Genomic DNA, 18,789 nt, shown 5'->3' on the forward strand with positions numbered 1-18,789 from the left:
GGGGGGGGGTCTTTAGGAAACCCCTCTCTCTCTCTTACCTTGTAAAAAATACTCTTGTATACAATTTTAGTGAATAAAATAAAAAAAGGTCAGGCATTGGCCACAATCTCTGCGAGTGAGGTATTTCTTTATCTTGATTTATACATCTTATATGGATATTCATTTAGCCAAAATGATAGGCTAAATAGTGTTGTGTTAGCTTGGGCACACTAAGCTACTACTAACATATTTTGTTATTATTGAGTACTATATTACCTGACGTTTTTAAGATTGAGACTATAGAGGCCACGCAGTATAGTAGTTCAGGCTGTGTATATATGTATATATATATATATATATATATTATAATTTTCTTATTTTTTTAAATATTTTTACCCATTTAAAAATATTTATTATAATTATATTATTTTATAAAATATAAAAAATTAAATACCCATGGGGCTTACACTCCGTGCCTTGCCTTACGCCCATGCTTTTTAAAACATCAGAGCCAACTATGAGGGAACATACAACGTTACAAATGCGATAATACATAATTATCCCATTGGGGTTTCACCACTTTGCCAGTTGCACCTTCATACTTTGCGGGAGTCCTATTACTCCCTGTATTTGTTAGAAGTCTAATAAGTGCCACCTTTTGAGCTGACGTGACACTTGATTTGCACCTGATAAACCGTTCGTGGAAGCTCTAAGGAACTCATTTTTAAGTTTTTTTTTTAAAATTTTTTCTCTCTTTCTTCTTTATCTTTTCTTCTATTCTCCTTTTTGTTTACTTTCCCCTTATTACTCCATCCACCATTTTTACACCCAGCTTGCTTATATCATTTTTTTTCTATCTTTTTCTTTTCTTTTCTATCCTTTCTCTCTTAACGTCTTTTCTTTCTTTCTTTCCCATTTTTACTTTTCCTTGCCATAGCACTCACCGGAAAAGTTGATGATTCCGGCGAGAAGCAAATCTTGTTTTGTACGTTTTCTCCTTTTTAATTTTTACTTTTTTTTCTTCTTTCCTTTTCTTTTCTTTCTTTTCTTCTTTCTTGTCCCCCTTTTTTTCTTACAATGTTTCTCACCGGAAAAAATGGTGATTCCGGTGATGTCATCTTTTTGCTAAGTCATCTCCATCGTTTATAAGTGGGAGAAAATGGTTAAGAAAAAGAAGGAGAGAGAAAAAAGGAAATATAAGAGAAAAAGAATAAAATAAGACCAAAAAATAAATAAATAGAAGGCTAAAATAAAAATAAATAAATGTTACATGTGGCAAGCAAGGATCGGTGCGTGATTTGCACTTTTTCTTTTGAAACTGAGATTAGCCCGGAAAGGTTGTACTTATTATACTTCTAACAAATACAGGAGGGTAATAGGACTCCGCAAAATATGGTGGTAAAACTGATAAAGTGGGGAATCCCCAATGGAGTAATTATGTATTATCCCTTTAAAAATCAAGCAAACTTGAACACTCGCCTAATACTTATAGAAAGCGTTGAAAAGAGTGAGCTCAACCAGTGCACCCGTCACTAAGCTACGATTCTACAACAGTACTCGCTTCGGTCAGTTTGCTTTTGGCACGCCCATTAAGAAAATACTAAATTATATACAAAAATAACTAGTATAACTAAACTACTTTTAATTAAATATTTAATGTGAGGAGTAAAAAAACCTTTTTAGAAATATGTACGTAAGGGTAATTTTATAAAATAAATTAAATTTTTTGATTATATAAATGAACACTTATTTTGAATCAAAATAAAAAATTAATTTAGTCGCCAGGAGGAGTAGTACAGTACAACACCCAGGTGCCACTTGAAAGCTGCGGGTGCTCTAACCCTGAACGCGGGTCCGCCTCATAAACCTGTTAGTAATACCGTTTCCTTCCCGCGCAATTTATATTTGAAGGTGCAGGCTTTTAGCCTTTTACCAAGCAAAAGTTGAAGGAGAAAATCGCGGAAGCTAACTCTTTTAATTTAGAAGAAAAAGAAGAAGCATGGCGATCGAATGTTTAGTTTTGGGTAAGCAAAAAGCCTAGCTGAGTTATTCTTTTGATCTACTACAGTGTCTGCTACTTGTTTGATGAAATGCTTAAACGAAAAAAAAAATTGAATTACAGGGGCAGGACAGGAGGTAGGAAAGAGCTGTGCTGTGGTGACAATAAATGGCAAGAAGATAATGTTTGATTGTGGGATGCATATGGGGTACCTCGACCATCGCAGATACCCGGATTTCTCTCTAATTTCTAAGTCTGGAGATTTCAACAACGCTCTCTCATGCATCATCATCACCCATTTGTATGATACTCTGCCACTACTTGTTGTCGTATGTTATGTATATATCATAAGTGGCGGAGCCAGGAATTTTAACAAGGCGATTCAAAAAGTTAACTTGTGACCTAAAACAATTAACTATCTTTGCCACTACAAGGGATTCAAAAGTTAATATATATAGAAAAAATATTTTTGCCCTACTTGCGTAACACGATTTCCGCTGATTGAACCCCTTCCTGACTGTGGTTCAGCCAATAGATATGATAGAACTTTTCTTTTAACTCTTTTGGACTAATGTAATGAGTTTCAATGAACCCCTTTAGAGACAGGGGAAAGATTTCCTGCAGCTTGGAGAATCACATCCCCTGTTCGTGTGACATCATTGTAACCTTTTGCTCTTTGGTCTTGTTTTATGATTTTTGGTGGAATTCTTTAAAGATAGGGGAGAATTATGCCTCAGCGTGGCGTTGTATCCCGTATTATGTGTATATTTCATAAAACTTTTTCCTCTTTGTTTAATTTGATGAAATCCATGAACCCCTTCAGAGACGGGGGAAAGATTTGCCCCAGCTTGGTGAATCGAATTGCATCCCCTATTATGTATATATTTCATACTAACCCTGTACACTTTTGAATAATTAAAGAAATTCATGAATCCCTCTAGAGATGGGGGAAAGATTTGCCCCAGCTTGGTAAATCACATGCTCTATATGTTATAGTATATTATAACTTTTTAACTCACTGGTCTAATTTAATGAATTTTGGTTGCAGCCACTTAGACCATATTGGAGCTCTTCCATATTTTACTGAAGTGTGTGGGTATAATGGCCCCATATACATGACGGTATTTCCTTTCTACCCCTTTATAGTACTTATCAAATGGGGATGTGAAGATGAGATGCTTCACTTGATTTTGTTTTTCGTTGTTGTGTTTCTCTTACTGAAGTGCATTCCTTTTCCAATATTTCCTCACCTTCTGTCAAAAAAAAGAAGAAGGTGTAAATAGCTAACTGAAGCAGGTTAGGGAATTTACTTTTCACTAGTAATCTTACTGGCAAAATCTCATACAACAGCTTTGACAATAAATTCAAAGTCATTGTATATACAAAAAAAAAAAAAAAAAACCTTCGAAAGCTTTGAACTGTAATCACATACTTTATTTTGTTAGAAACAACATATATCTCCCAAAGTTTGATAATTGACATTATCTGTTTCAACATTTTATTGTCATTACTTTTTGAAACATAAGGCTTGACTTGCCAGCAATGCATATTCAACCACCTAATCAGTAGCGGCATTAAAGTTTTGGTTGTCCCAGTAGATGTTGCATTTTATCTTCCATAGTAACAAATTCGGAGTTCTGCTATTATTGGGTAGAACTATATTTTGTGATCTCAGGAATTATTCTGATTAAAAAGCCAATCTTATATTTACACGTAAAAAACTGAAGTTACCTAAGAATTAGGAACGCTTTCTTTTAACAAAATGAAATATGAATTTGGAAAAAAAAAGAATGTCGTGGCACCTTGTAATTTGTTTTTTTTGCCCCTTTTAAAAAAAGAAGAGTGTCGTGGTGATCGCTGTAAAAATTGTTATGGCTATTTTTTTTCCTGATAAGTAAAGATTTTAATAAACTGGTACCAAGATGGTACAAAAGAAATATTATGACTCGCTATTTACATCAACTTTAGACAACATATGAAAATAAAATGTGAAGCGATAGCAAGAAACGAGATATATTTAGACATATGTCTCGAAACTTTCTTAAAATACATAGATATTAGAAATTTTCAAGGGATTAGGTAGAGATTCTGTTACAAGTTAACAAATGTACGACCAATTGGAAGTTGTTTGCCTACGGGAAATCCTGATGTGTTGGGAGCTTTTAAAACATTCTTCCAATTTTTGTACATTATTCTGTGCAAGATTTTCAATTCCTTTCAATTCCTCTTTTATTTGCACCAGAGATGTACTTATAAGTCCATTTAACATATGCTTTTAGTATCCAGAGTCTTTTTTTGCTAGAATACCTGACCAAGAATATTTGCACCTCGATTTTTATGATCTGCTCTCTATTATCAATTTTAATCACTGATCCTTCAGTATCCAACAAAAGCGCTGGCTCCATTGATGCTGGAAGATTATCGCAAAGTGATGGTTGATAGAAGAGGAGAGGAGGAGCAATTTAGTTCTGAGCATATTACAGAATGCATGAAGAAAGGTATCCTTTCTCCTACTAGTCACTCCCTTGACCTTTTTATAGTGTGATTCAATTTTCTGATAAATGGTTAGAATTTTCTTCAGTTTTGCAGTATGTTCATATTATTTCCTTTAAAAAGTTGTCAACTAGGCAAGTTAACTTCTTAGTGGTTAACCAACTTTCTAGGGGTTGAGGCAAAGCGAAGTTAGATTAAGCATATTAATGATCTCTCAAGTTGAAACAAGATAGTATTGTGTGCATCAACGACATAACCACTTACAACTCTAATATCCAGTCAGTTCTTTGAAGATCATGTGCAAATTGCTGGATCTATTTGTAATTGTTGCATATATAGGGGTGAATAAAGCCAACCTGCCAATGATTGGATTTTCCACTCCTTCACATGGTTGCATGAGTGCATTGTCTGCCTAATGGACAAAGCATTTCTGTTTCTTTTGATCAAATCTGCTGGCTCAGCCAAGCTGCAAGCTTTGACTAATGCACAACCTTTTCTGATTGCCTTAGCCAAGCTGCCAGCTCTTGATACCACTAGTGGGGTCCCAATGGTTTTAATGGTTACTTTTTCTGACTCATAGGTTAACCTCACGAGCTTCTTTTGCAGTCCACTAGTTATCAGTTTAATATGATAAGAGATTGCTGATTGAACTCCTACAACGAGCAATATTAATTTAATGCAAACACAAGATTGAATTGACGAGTGAAGTGAATTCTGAGGATCTAACAAGATGTGGTGTCTGAATCCGTTGTACATAAGTTGGCAGACATGCTCACCTAATAATAGTTTCTGCATCTTTATCCTCTTATTCATCGCCAAATTAATATGAGTTATTTTAACTTTGCATTTGGTGTGTAGTTACTGCGGTGGATCTGAAGCAGACTGTGCTGGTTGACAGGGACCTTCTGATTCGAGCATACTATGCTGGACATGTATGGTTTAAACTTTTCATTTTATTTGCACACACATTCCCTTTTGAACTCAAGTTTAAAATGGCGTTTTTCTGGTGCTTATATCATATTCCATCCTTTTGGAATTAGCAATTCCCTTTTCAACTCGACATACATTTCCGAAGCAGATGCAGATTGTTAATCATTGCTGACTCTTGTAATGCTGAGTAAAAATTTCAGTCCAGTTTCCCTCTCTCTCACACTCTTGTGTTAGTGCTAGTAGCTAACCCATGCGGCAGCTGTGTGAAGACCACTATATTTTCTGTCTTCGTTCTTCAACGTGGAAGCCACAAGCAGCTATATATACTCCATTTCCATATGGGAAGCTGTGTATGTCTTTTTCTTCCTGGACTCTGTTCTAACACCAGGTAGAGAACAATTTTTTTTCATTTTGAAGTTACTCAATAAAAGCAGCAACACAGCGATTTCACAAAACAAAAAGAAAAAGAGCAGCCTGGAAGATCAGATGGTTTAAACAATGAGAACGGATAAAGAAAAAAGCACTTGTATCATAATTTGCCTACGACATTGACGTGAAATTCCACCTATGAAAGTGATATTGCGAAATATACTGCCAGCAGAACCCGATGTAAAATGATATAGGAGCCACTTTACATTGGTTTACTGGCTTCTGGATATAGAAAAGAATTAAAATAACCTAATTGCTGAAGCTAGCTGCAAGTTCATTCTTGGAACCAAAGTCATGCAATCCAAGTGTAGTAATAAAATATGAGCTTAAAGTAGAATCAAAATATCGTCTTTCGTCTCTACATTGCAGGCTTGCAGCTGTCTACCTTTGTGAACGAAATAGAAAGAATAACTTGTTTTCTCATTCCAAGAGGTGAGCAATATAAATACATGTACATCAGATGCTAACTAAGGAAAGAAATAAAAGAGATTCCTACAAATCTGCTATTTATGTACACTACTAAGAAAGAGTCTACATTCATTCTATAATAAGTGTCTAGATTATCCTATAATAAGTGTCTAGATTTATTCTATAACACTCCCCCGCAAGCTGGAGCATATATGTTGATCATGCCTAGCTTGTTACAAAGGTAACCAATTCGAGTACCATTCAATGCTTTAGTGAACAAATCAGCTAGTTGCTCTCCTGTCTTCACGTAGGCAGTGGAAATCAAGTTCTCTTGAATTTTCTCACGAATAAAATGACAGTGAACTTCAATATGCTTGGTTCTTTCATGATACACTGGATTTGAGGCAATATGGAGCGCAGCTTGATTGTGACACCAGAGCTTTGATGGAGTAGGATGCTTCAACCCTATTTCAGTTAAAAGATGGTGTATCCACATTATCTCACATGCTGATTGTGCCATAGCTCTATACTCTGATTCTGCACTGGACCAAGATACAACATTCTGTTTCTTACTTCTCCATGATATCAAGTTTCCACCAACAAATACACAGTAACCAGTAGTAGATCTTCTGTCAATCTTGGATCCAGTCCAATCTGCATCTGCAAAACAATCAATGCGGGAATGCCTGTGGTTGCTATATAATATGCCAAGTCCAGGAGCTCCTTTTAGGTAACGTAGGATCTGCTCCAAAGCCTCCAAATGTTTGATTGTGGGCGCGGACATGAATTGGCTAACCATACTTACTGCAAAAGTAATATCTGGATGAGTCACAGTGAGATAGTTTAATCTCCCAACTAACCTCCTGTATCTATCCGGATCATTAAATGGCTCGCCATCATCTTTCATAAGATGCAAATTAGGAACCACCGGAGTACTGCAAGGCTTGGCAGCCAACTTACCAGTTTCTGCCAGTAAGTCAAGAATATACTTTCGCTGAGATAGAAAAATTCCCTTCTTGCTTCTAGTTACTTCTACTCCCAAGAAATATTTCAGTTGTCCCAAGTCTTTTGTATGAAACTTAGTATGCAAGAAAGACTTGAGAGAAGAGATTCCTGCATAGTCACTTCCTGTAATCACAATGTCATCAACATATACAACAAGGAAAATAGATCCAGCTGTTGATTGCCCGTAGAAGACTGAATGATCACATTTGCTCTTTTTTAGCCCAAATTTTTGAACTACTTCACTAAATTTACCAAACCAAGCCCGGGGACTCTGCTTCAAGCCATATAAGGACTTCTTTAAATGACAGACCTTTCCATACTCCCCCTGAGCAACAAAACCAGGTGGTTGCTCCATATACACCTCTTCATGAAGATCACCATGAAGAAATGCATTCTTAATATCCAATTGATGCAAAGGCCAATTCTCAGAAGCTGCTAGAGAAATGAACAAGCGGACAGAAGTAAGTTTGGCAACCGGAGAGAATGTATCTGAATAATCCACTCCATAAGTCTGAGCATACCCTTTGGCCACAAGTCTGGCCTTAAGTCTTGCCACAGAGCCATCTGGATTAACTTTGACCGTGAAGACCCATTTGCATCCCACTGCTTTCTTTCCACTAGGTAAATTCACTAAATCCCAAGTATGGTTTTCCTCTAAGGCATGTATTTCCTCAAGCATTGCTTCAGACCATCCAGGATGATTCAAAGCCTCTTTCACCGTTTTGGGTATAGAAATGGAGTCTAGAGACGCAATCAAAGATCTAGATGCGGGGGATAAGTGGTCGTAGGAAACAAAATTAGCAATAGAATATGTGGATTTGCAAGTACGTGTACCTTTGCGTAAAGCAATGGGAAGGTCAAGGTCTTCTGGAGGATCAGGCGGAAGAGGAACAGATGATGAAGGAACTGGTGCAGGAGACGTATCATTTGTCTCTCGCCTGCGCGAGTAAACTTGAACAATTGGTGGTCTTGCTAACACAGTTGGAGCAGGTGTTGAAGGCACAATAGTCGATTGGTGCTCGATAGAAGAGCTAGGAGATGAAGGAACATCATCTGATTGTTCTGTCAAAGTACGGGTAACCTGATATACTAGCCACTCATCTTCCTCCCCCTGACTAGTAGAGACGGGAGGTGCATAGAAGAATGGTATAGTCTCTGAAAACACCACATCAATTGACACCAGATATTTGCCAAGTTCAGTAGAATAACACCGATACCCCTTCTGAAGGCGGGAATAACCAAGAAAAACACACTTCAATGCCTTGGGATCCAACTTGGTAACAGATGGTCGAACATCTCGAACATAACATGTGCTTCCAAACACCTTAGGTTCCACAGGAAATAATGACTTATTTGGAAAAAGAATACTGTAAGGCATATTACCTCCAAGCACAGTAGATGGCATCCGATTAATCAAAAAACAAGCCGTGGAGACTGCATCAGCCCAGAACTGTTTAGGAACTTTCATTTGGAACAGAAGTGCCCGAGCTGTCTCAAGTAGATGCCTATTCTTCCTTTCAGCAACTCCGTTTTGAGAGGGTGTATCAACACATGAAGACTGATGTAGTACACCATGTTGTCTCATGTAGGACTGAAATAACTCTGACATGTATTCTTTAGCATTATCACTCCTTAGAATACGCACCGAAGCATTGAATTGAGTTTTGACTTCAGCACAAAAGGCAGAAAAGTGAGTAAACACTTCAGAGCGACTCTTCATAAAGTAAATCCAAGTCATTCGGGAAAAATCATCTACAAAAGTGACAAAATACTTATGTCCAGTTTTAGAGACAACAGGACATGGTCCCCAAACATCAGAATGAACTAACTCAAAAGATGACTCAGCTCGCTTGTTAACCCTTGGACCTAACGAGATGCGATGATGTTTTGCAAATCGACATGACTCACAATCCAATGAAGAAATATTATGAAACTGAGGACAGAGCTTCTTCGACAAAGGTAAAGAGGGATGCCCCAATCGATAATGTGCTTCAAACGGAGACACGATACTAAAGCATGCAATAGACTGTGGCTCCCATTCATCAAGGATATAGATATCACCAGATAAATACCCTTTGCCAATAATTTGCTTCGTCGTAAGATCAAGAAACAAACAATGATTGGGAAAGAACGCTACACAACAATTAAGGTCTCTGGTGATTTTACTAACAGAAATCAAATTAAAGGCCAAGTTTGGTAGACTTAATACAGATGACAGGGTAATAGAGGAAGTCGATTTAACAGTCCCAGATCCAACACTGCTACATGTTGTTCCATCAGCTACAGTAACTGAAGAGGGTGCTTTGTGTGATCGAAAGCTAGAAAAAATATTTGGATTACATGTCATGTGATTTGTGGCACCTGAGTCAATCACCTATTTATTTGAAGAGGTGATAAGACATGTCTTATCTGGCCCGGCAAAAGCAGTAACTGAAGAAGATTCCTTAATTGATTTATGATTTTGAAGGAACTCAAGAAACTCATCCGAAACTAGGATTGTTGGACTAGAAGTTGTATCACTATTTCCTCGCTTACTATTTATGGTCATCTTTCCAAAAATCCCCAAAGTATCAATATAAATGTCAGAAAATCCAATAAAGCTCAAAAGTTCTCCACCAGAATAACACTATCCAACGAAACAGCGAAGGAAAGGCACCCAATGAAACAAAGAAACAGAACTCTAATAGAGCCAATCTAATGGGCAATAACCAACCAAAAGTCCGGCCAATAGTGTAAGAATCAGTAACCAAGAATCACTAACCAACAGATTAATCTCAAAGCTATAAAAAAAAAAAAAGGCCAAAGTTCTGCACACAAAGTTGGTTCACTACTAAGGATCAGGCAATCACAGAAGGAAACAAAATTTGAACACAACAGAGAAAAGGTGACAAAACCTTGACACTATGAACCGAACCTGGGACGGTCAGAGATTTTCCCAGCCGAGGTTTCCTGAACAAACAAACACCATAAGCTGGACGAAAATGTAAAGTCGATGCCGGAGAGATGGTTAAACTTCAAATTCCAAACCCTTCAAAAGTATTCTGACCCTAACTGACAGTTCCGGTAAGTTCTCTATCTAACTCCGGTAAAGCCAGAGAACCCGCTCTGATACCATGTGAACGAAATAGAAAGAATAACTTGTTTTCTCATTCCAAGAGGTGAGCAATATAAATACATGTACATCAGATGCTAACTAAGGAAAGAAATAAAAGAGATTCCTACAAATCTGCTATTTATGTACACTACTAAGAAAGAGTCTACATTCATTCTATAATAAGTGTCTAGATTATCCTATAATATGTGTCTAGATTCATTCTATAACAACCTTCATTTGTTTCCAAGTAAATATGGCATATGCGATGGGTGCTCTCATGTGGAAGACATCTGATCAACCAGCAAATGTAGATGAAAAATGTGCAGGAGTAAATGTTGGATTAATGATCAAAAGAAAAATAAATTTGTTTGATATCCCTCCCAAGTTCATGTTGTTCTAAACTAGCTCTCTCAAAATTTTGTAATATCTTCTATTGAAATCCTCGTATATATCAGAAGGAACATCCTTTCTTGTGAATGTGCAACTCAATTTCCTTCTACATACGATGCACAAAAGGAATAGAGCCAGAATTTTGTCATCCAGCTGTAAATGATGCATGAATGGTAAATCAACATTGATGCTGTGATATGGAACTATATGTATAGGTTCTTGGTGCTGCAATGTTTTATGCTAAAGTGGGTGATGCAGCTATAGTATACACTGGCGATTATAATATGACACCCGATAGACATCTTGGAGCTGCTCAAATTGATCGGCTGCAGCTGGACCTTGTCATAACAGAGTAAGTAGTAGATACTATCTTGAAAATGACCTGCATGAGTACATGTCATGGCAAACAATCTTGGTCAATTTTTTTGTCTAAATCAAACATTGATGATTTTTTTCCAGTTTCATTTTTATTTTATGCAGCTCAAGTGTATTGATGACCATGACCGGGTTTCTAATCTCGATACCCTTTGGGTTAGGGGCTTGGCTCTAAAAATAGTTTGCACCTGTAAAGGAAAAGTATGATTCAAGATCTGAAGAAATCTGTTGGATATTGAGAATCAGTATATAGTTTTTGTGTATGCTAACAGTGTTAGACGACTAGCACCAAATTCACATGTTAGTTCTTGCAAAAATTTGTGTCTCCTGCTAATTGGAATGACTGAAACATCTTAGTGTCAAATGGTGTGAACTTGATGTAAAATCCTCCTTTTCCCTGTGTTATTCCAAGTTGGAGGTGTGATATTGGTGGTCCTTCCTTTTTACAGTGCCTCTTTAAACAAAAATTGTAATCATCACACTTGTGATTCAAAATTTGACGATTTCCTGAGAAATAAATTTAATAACATTGTCCTAACCTTGGAAAATGAAAATTTTAGCTGCAAGAGATTTCTTCTACTCAAACTTTTGTCCTTGCAGGTCAACTTATGCAACCACCTTCCGTGATTCCAAATATGCCCGGGAGAGGGAGTTTCTCGAAGCAGTATGAAACTTTTGGCTACTACACAGACTTGATTCTTTTTGCCTCTTTAATTGTCATTTATGTTGTGCATATGTTTTTCTTTTATCATTCTGCTTGTAACACGTTGCTGTGACAGAATACACTTGCAAAGAGTGAGTGTTTATAAGAGTCTTGCTTGGAGTTTTGTCCTTGTCCTATGCTTTATATCCTGATTTCAATGGCTGTTTAAGTATACTAAGTAGTTTGATGGTGTGCTTACAGTGGCTTCAAGGTAGCGTGTACAATCTGAGTGCTGTATACTCCAAACCTAAAATGATATTTTGCTTGTGAATCCACTTCTCAGTATAGTCCAAGCCTTGATTCCCTCTTAAAAAGTGGCAGGAAAGAGGCTGCATTGCATTTTCTTTATCCATCATCCCTTGATTGATTGCTAATGCTGAACAAATCTGTACCAAGGGAAATTGCTTTTTGTTTCAAGACTTAATCAAATCAAAAGGATGTGTGCATGCACATGTTTGTTTTCTTTGTTTACTGCTCTTCATCGTTTCCTGCAGTTTAGCATAATTTCTTTTTACCGTATAATTTTTTCTGCTTACGTTATTCTATATTGAAGTGGAGGGTTCTTGTCTAAAACATTGTATTTATTGCAATTCTCTATCGAGTCCTTTATCTTTAAAATATTAGTGATTCTTTTGTTAGTGTTAGCCATTTTGCTTTAGTCAATTTCAAGTTGAATTCCCTTTTAATTTACGAACGCTTTAATACCAAAAGCTGATTATTCCAGGTTCACAAATGTGTTGCTAGTGGAGGAAAGGTGCTCATCCCTACATTTGCTCTGGGAAGAGCTCAGGTTTTTATTTCTTCAATTATTTTGGTTAAACTATTAATTATTCTAGCTTTTTGAATGCCTGGATTTAAGACATGCTTTAGCTTTAGATCTTCTGTAACGACAAGTAACTGAAGGTATGAGGGGACACATTAACAGAATTTTACTGAAGAATTAATCAACAGTGCGAAACTCCTGATCAGTATTTTGTTTTAAGACATCCCATGAGGGATGTGTTTAACTTGTCAAAACTCGAGTATTATGCATGTAATTCTCTGAGCTGTCGAGTTGTTTTCAAATATTTGATTATGAAAAACTAAGACATCATTGCTGCAAGAGTTGTCAACAGGCTTGTATATATTTACAAGTCCAACAAGAGTACCTCCGTCTGATAGTGCCAAGGTATAAGTAACGATGTCTATATTTCAATCAATCAACTTTCACCTCAATCCCAAAATAGTTGGGGTGAGCTATATAAATCCTCTGTATCCTTTCCACTCTATCTGGTGGGATTTCACTCTAATTGGAAAAAACGGTATGAAAATTGTCTAGGTGTTCTTTATATCTCACATTTATTGCTACTAATGGTTGATGTATGTAGATTGATAAATTTGGGATTTCCTCACTCCTTTTCTTGATGTTTTTCCTTTATGTTCTTTCTGCTTTGTGCATTTTGGTTTCCTTCTCATTGTAATATATTAATGCAAGTATTCAACTTTACTGGTGGACTCTATACTTCACCAAATAGGAACTCTGCATGCTATTGGATGACTATTGGGAGCGAATGAATCTTAAAGCTCCTATTTATTTTGCCGCAGGTTCTCCCTTAATTTCCTTGCATGTTCCTTTCTTAAGTTATTCAACTATGTGATATTTCTTTCTTGAAATCCTTGTCCGTCCTTGATTAGATTAAAAGAACTAGAATTCTTTATGTGCACTTATACAACAACAACATACCCAGTGTAATCCTACAAAGGGGTCTGGGGAGGGTAGGATGTACGCAAACCTTACGCCTACCTTTGTGAAGGTAGAGAGTCTATTTCCGATAGACCCCCGGCTCAAAGAAAATAAAAGAGACAGAAACAACAAGTAGTAATCATAACAAGATAAGGAGATAAGGTGATAGAATAACCAAAGTTAAAGAAACTGCGAATATGAAGCTGTGAAATACGAGACTAATATTAATGCTACCGACATGAAGAGGAGACACGCACGCCTATCTTCTGTAACAACCCAGCCTACCCAGCATCTCTCCCGTGTTCTGTCGATGTGGGATTCACCTAGGGTGTCACATACACCCCCTTAGGGACTCAACGTCCTCGTTGAGGTTTGCCCTGCCACCATTCAAGGTTGCACGCGGAGTGGCTCTAATACCATATGTAACAGCCCAGCCCACTAGTAATATTATCCGTTTTGGGCCTAGGCCCGCACGACTTTAAAACACGTCACTAGAGTCTAAGGCATATCTACTTATATACCCAACATCTCTCCCGTGTTTTGTCGATGTGGGAATTCGCCCAGGGTGTCACATCTACTAACCTTCTACCCTAATCCCCAACCTCTACACCTGCCTATCAAGGGTCATGTCCTCAGTAAGTTGGAGCAGCACCATGCCATGACTAATCACCTCTCCCCAATACTTCTTAGGTCTATCTCGACCTCTCCTCGGCCCCACTATGGCCAACCTCTCACACCTCCTCACCGGGGCATTTATGTGCACTTATATCTCTGTAATTTTATGTATGCTTTATTAAGTGTTGTTGGAGCTATGAAGCTTTCTGCAGTATAATGCTGTCGGCATGCCAATCAATTTTATTTGATATGTAAGCTAAAACATAAGCATCCCAGTGTACATCATGAAGTCTGATCTGTTGTCGAAACTGGAAAGACAGTTATGACTTGGTAGAAGGTGAGTCTTCCAGGATGTTGTAGTTAGATTTACTGGAGGTAACCAACAGAGTATCAGATACCTTGTAACCATCTCTAATTATCAAACATTTTCTCCACCAAATATTTGATGTGCATGTCAGTACTAATAACTTTTAGTTCCTGTAACTTCTAATACGGCCTTGACTGGCATTGAATTTCAGCTTCTTCTCTTTCCTCTAAGACTGTCTGCAATAGTTAGAAGCAGTTGCCAGTTAGTTGAGCTTTGTTTGTTAAAGAAATTAGTCCCCAATGACAAGTAGTAGCTTAACAAGTATTTCTCATCATCAGAATCTCTAGTTATCTGATTTTATGAGGTTATCATAGCCGATATACTGGAATTTCCTGTTAAATGTGTATTATAGTGGTATTCCTCGTTTATTTAGTGCTCAGGGTTGAACCATATGAATTATTGCTTACGAAATGAGTCAATGCTACAATTTAGCTTCGATGTCGACCTCACCATTTTGTTTCTCTGAAAGCAATAGCCAATGTTGTTGATACTAAAGCGATGAATAAGATCTGGCGTTTTGTCACTTTTCCTTCTCACTAACTCATCTTACCACCTGTCAAGTTGCGGGACTTCATAACTTTGCCGCATCTAAAGGAGAAACTGGTGGGATATTGATGAATAGTCATAGTCAATTCATTACCAGCAGGATCTGTTTTCTTTGTTTATTTATAAAAAATGGTTTCTGTTTTTTTAAATTCTATTTCAGTCAATCTTGTGTGATGCATGGTTTATTTGTTCTTTATACTTCTTGATGTTTTGCCTCAAACTTAATGACAGCGAATAACTTAGTTTACCAGTAATTTACTGTTATGTCAATAATATCATTCAGAAAACTGAAATTGATGCATATCTCAATAATTAGCTGGATGGACAATTGGACCTTTTTTTTTCTTAGAAAGTTCCCTATTACATCCTTTTGCTGAATCCATGACAGTAACCACAGCAAAAGAATGGTGTATTCTGAGGAATTTTCACTGCTCTTTTTCCTGCTTGGCTCTGTCACCGAGCTCTGGTTAGACAAGGTTCCTAGTAAAGAGTAATATTACAGAACCGTGAACTTCGTAACAGATCATCGTGGCTCAGCAATATAATTTTCTCAATCCTTAACAAATATTTTATTGTTTATACTAGGTTCTTATGAGTTCTCTTTACTAATAATTTTGGTGGTATGATAATCCTGCAAACATTTTGGATATATATCATGTCTTTTTTGTAGTTTTGATACCTTATTCTTAGTCGTGAGCTACTAATCTTTCAGGTTTGACTATTCAAGCTAATTTGTACTACAAAGTTCTCATAAACTGGACCAGCCAAAAGGTGAAAAGTACTTCCGCAACACGAAATGCATTTGACTTCAAAAATGGTGCTTCCTCAATCACTCATTGCAAGCTTCAGGAAATTATAGATTAGCTATGTTAAACAGGATCAGGGTTATGAAGCTTTGTTGTGCTACAATATCCCCCTTCGGTTTTCTTTAGTAGCTCAAGTGAAAGATTAAGATCAACGTATTTGTTTGCTCATCTTACATTATCTTCTGATTTTACTTTGTAGTCCACAGTTTCGATCGTTCCACGATAAATGCTCCTGGACCTTGTGTTTTATTTGCTACTCCGGGCATGATAAGTGGGGGATTTTCACTTGAAGTTTTCAAGCAATGGGCTCCGTGCGGACAGAACCTCATAACACTCCCAGGGTACCATCTGTAGTTCACTTTATTTAATATCCCATAATGAGACAGAATAGAAATGAATTTCAAATTTAAATTTAGCATTTGTCCCTGCCTTTGTCATATATCCAAAACTGCCTGGGTTGAGTAAGCAAAGTTGGATAATCAATATGAACTGGTCACATTTTGCTCTTCCAAAACATTTATCCAGTATTTACATTTTTTTTGCTTCAGGGTTTGACTTCTCGCAATTCCTCAGGAAATTAGAAAAATTAAAACTCATATATATGGATGAAAATATGTCATTCATAATGATCATTTCGTCTTTATGGATTTTAATTTTTCTATTTCCCATTAAAAAGATTTCTTTCCTTTTTTTGTCATTTCCTTTTCTTTTTCCCCATATAGGAGGTTTTAAGGTCATCTAGATTCCATTTTAAATACCTCCTATTCGGATTTCCAATTGAGTTATTTACTCTTTACTGTAAAACTTAGTTGAACACATCGAAAAGAATAGTGGTGTGTAAACGTCATTAATTAACTAGCTTCTTTGGTCATTGCATAGAAAAAAAAGTTAATAGCTCTCTCAATTTTACTTTATGCACATTAATTATGGGATTAACTATTTTCTTTAATACCATTTGAACTATCTGGCTTGCTATTCATTGAATTGCAAGACTAGTTAGAAGCATTTGAGATAAGCTATGGACTTCCTCCACTTTCATTCATTGTCACCATTTTACTAACTTATGTTCTACTATCCTCCTTTGGATCCTATTTTTCAGATATTGCGTAGCTGGGACAGTAGGACACAGGTTGATGTCCGCTAAAACTCCCGCCAAAATAAATGTTGATGAAAACACCCAGATTGATGTGCGCTGCCAGGTACTTCTATTCTTGTATCATCTTTAATTTGTTTAATTTCATCATATAGTAGCTCTTCTGTATATCTGTCTACGCTCCAGTACAATGATCACATTTAAACTCCATTGACTCGTCAAATAACTATTATTATCAACCATCTGGTAATGATCAAGCTGAGAGCTAAAATTGAGCGTTCCTGTCATTTCTCCATCTGCTCAAAATTGTGTTTATTTCTGTTTTAGATTACTACTTTGGATGTCAAAACTTGAAATTAAGAATGAAATATGGAAGTTTTATGTTATTTAGCTCTGATCTTTCGAACTATATAACTTTTATTTATTTCTTGGATTTTGCCAGATCCATCAGCTGTCTTTTAGTCCACATACTGATGCCAAGGGAATCATGGATTTGGTCAAATTTCTATCACCCAAACATGTAATACTTGTGCATGGGGAAAAGCCCAAGATGGCATTGCTAAAAAAGGGAATTGAATTAGACTTCGGGATCCCGTGCTATTATCCTGCAAATAACGAGACTGTGTGCATTCCCTCAAGTCTCTATGTTAAAGCTGATGCATCCAGAGAATTTCTTAAAAGTTCTTTGAGCCCAAATTTCAAGTTTCTAAACACAAGTTCAAGAGCAGACATTGATTTGATTCTGAATGAGAGAACCGAGTCTTTTGTGCAAGTATGTGACGACAGAGTAGCTGAAGGGGTGCTCACCATGCAGAAAAACCAGCATCCCAAAATTGTGCACCAGAATGAGCTATTGGTCATGGTAGGAGGAGAAAATCATGAAGTTCAGTTTGCTTACTGTTGTCCAGTGCGTGTCTCTGATGAGTGTAAAGATGTAGCTCCGTCACCAGGAGAAAACACGCCTCCTGTGTTTGATAAATGCCCGTGGCTACACTTATTATACACAAAACTATCAAATGATTTTCAAGATGTAACCTATCAGAATGATGGAGACCGTCTCCAAATAGAGTCATTTACTGTCTCTGTGTGTCTGAAGGAGAAGTGTCCTCATAGAACACATGTTAGTCCTGATAGCACATCTGAAACAGTAAACTTCTGTTGCGTGTGGTCAATGGTAGATGAGAAACTTGCTTGGAGGGTCATTTCAATCATGAAGAATTTGGAGTTGAGGACTCGTTAAGTTTTACTGCTTGCAACTTGGTCGTGGCATTGGTGTCTAATGTACGACCTTGCTTACCAATATTCTTTTGGTCAAGGCAACCATGAACATGCAACTACAGTTTGTCGATCTTCTTGCTTTTCTACATCACCAAAGTAAGCTCCATTTTGTTCTGTCTCTTGAGATAAGGGTGATCTCTTGTACGCACATGAAAGAGCCCAGGGTGAATCTCATGCTTCTCCTTTTGGTTATTCTAAAACGAGTTGATCATCATGTTAACTCGCATTTCGGATCCTCTGAGGATTAAGGAAGCTGATTGCGAGAGCGTAAGCCGAATTTCATTCTCTTTTCCTTTGCTATGCTATCAGAACACGAGATGATGGTCTGAAATTTGGAGACTAGTCATTGCTAGAGAGAGGTTTATAAAGCAGAAACTTGTGTAAGGTTTACTGTCGTGTAACAATAATTTTTTGCTTCAACCCATTCAATGCCCTATGCTTGAAAAGGGCTAGTTTGGTTGATGAGACCTAGGTCAATTGGGGAGACTGAGCCGCTGAGGTAACAAAAACCTTGAGGTCGTTCACTTCAATTCAAATTATCTAGCAGTAGAGTTAT

The 18,789-nt window shown here is 37.1% G+C and overlaps 1 protein-coding gene across 2 annotated transcripts; it reads left to right on the forward strand.

Annotated features, from left to right (window-relative positions):
* Positions 1-1,234: 1,234 nt before the first annotated feature.
* On the forward strand, positions 1,235-18,783 carry LOC109219844 (cleavage and polyadenylation specificity factor subunit 3-II). Of its 2 annotated transcripts, XM_019384312.1 has the most exons (13): positions 1,235-2,003; positions 2,102-2,279; positions 3,027-3,099; positions 4,359-4,476; positions 5,330-5,403; positions 10,943-11,079; positions 11,703-11,766; positions 12,530-12,595; positions 13,320-13,389; positions 15,769-15,873; positions 16,062-16,203; positions 16,962-17,061; positions 17,398-18,783. In XM_019384312.1, the coding sequence occupies exons 1-13, from the start codon at positions 1,979-1,981 to the stop codon at positions 18,193-18,195; spliced, it is 1,950 nt and encodes a 649-aa protein (XP_019239857.1). In that variant the 5' UTR covers positions 1,235-1,978; the 3' UTR covers positions 18,196-18,783. The 2 variants fall into 2 exon arrangements, with proteins under 2 accessions (XP_019239857.1, XP_019239858.1); XM_019384313.1 differs by lacking the exons at positions 1,235-2,003; positions 2,102-2,279 and having other exon boundaries at positions 3,040-3,099; positions 4,372-4,476.
* The last annotated feature ends 6 nt before the right edge of the window (positions 18,784-18,789 follow it).

The sequence above is a fragment of the Nicotiana attenuata genome, unplaced genomic scaffold, assembly GCF_001879085.1.
Source record: "Nicotiana attenuata strain UT unplaced genomic scaffold, NIATTr2, whole genome shotgun sequence".
Classification (NCBI taxonomy): domain Eukaryota; kingdom Viridiplantae; phylum Streptophyta; class Magnoliopsida; order Solanales; family Solanaceae; genus Nicotiana; species Nicotiana attenuata.

Coding starts and splice junctions, on each gene's coding strand:
- LOC109219844 (XM_019384312.1), top strand. CDS start 1,979: ATGGCGATCGAATGTTTAGTTTTGG. Junction 11,767..12,529: donor AGAGGGAGTTTCTCGAAGCA/GTATGAAACTTT, acceptor TGATTATTCCAG/GTTCACAAATGTGTTGCTAG. Junction 12,596..13,319: donor TTGCTCTGGGAAGAGCTCAG/GTTTTTATTTCT, acceptor TTCACCAAATAG/GAACTCTGCATGCTATTGGA.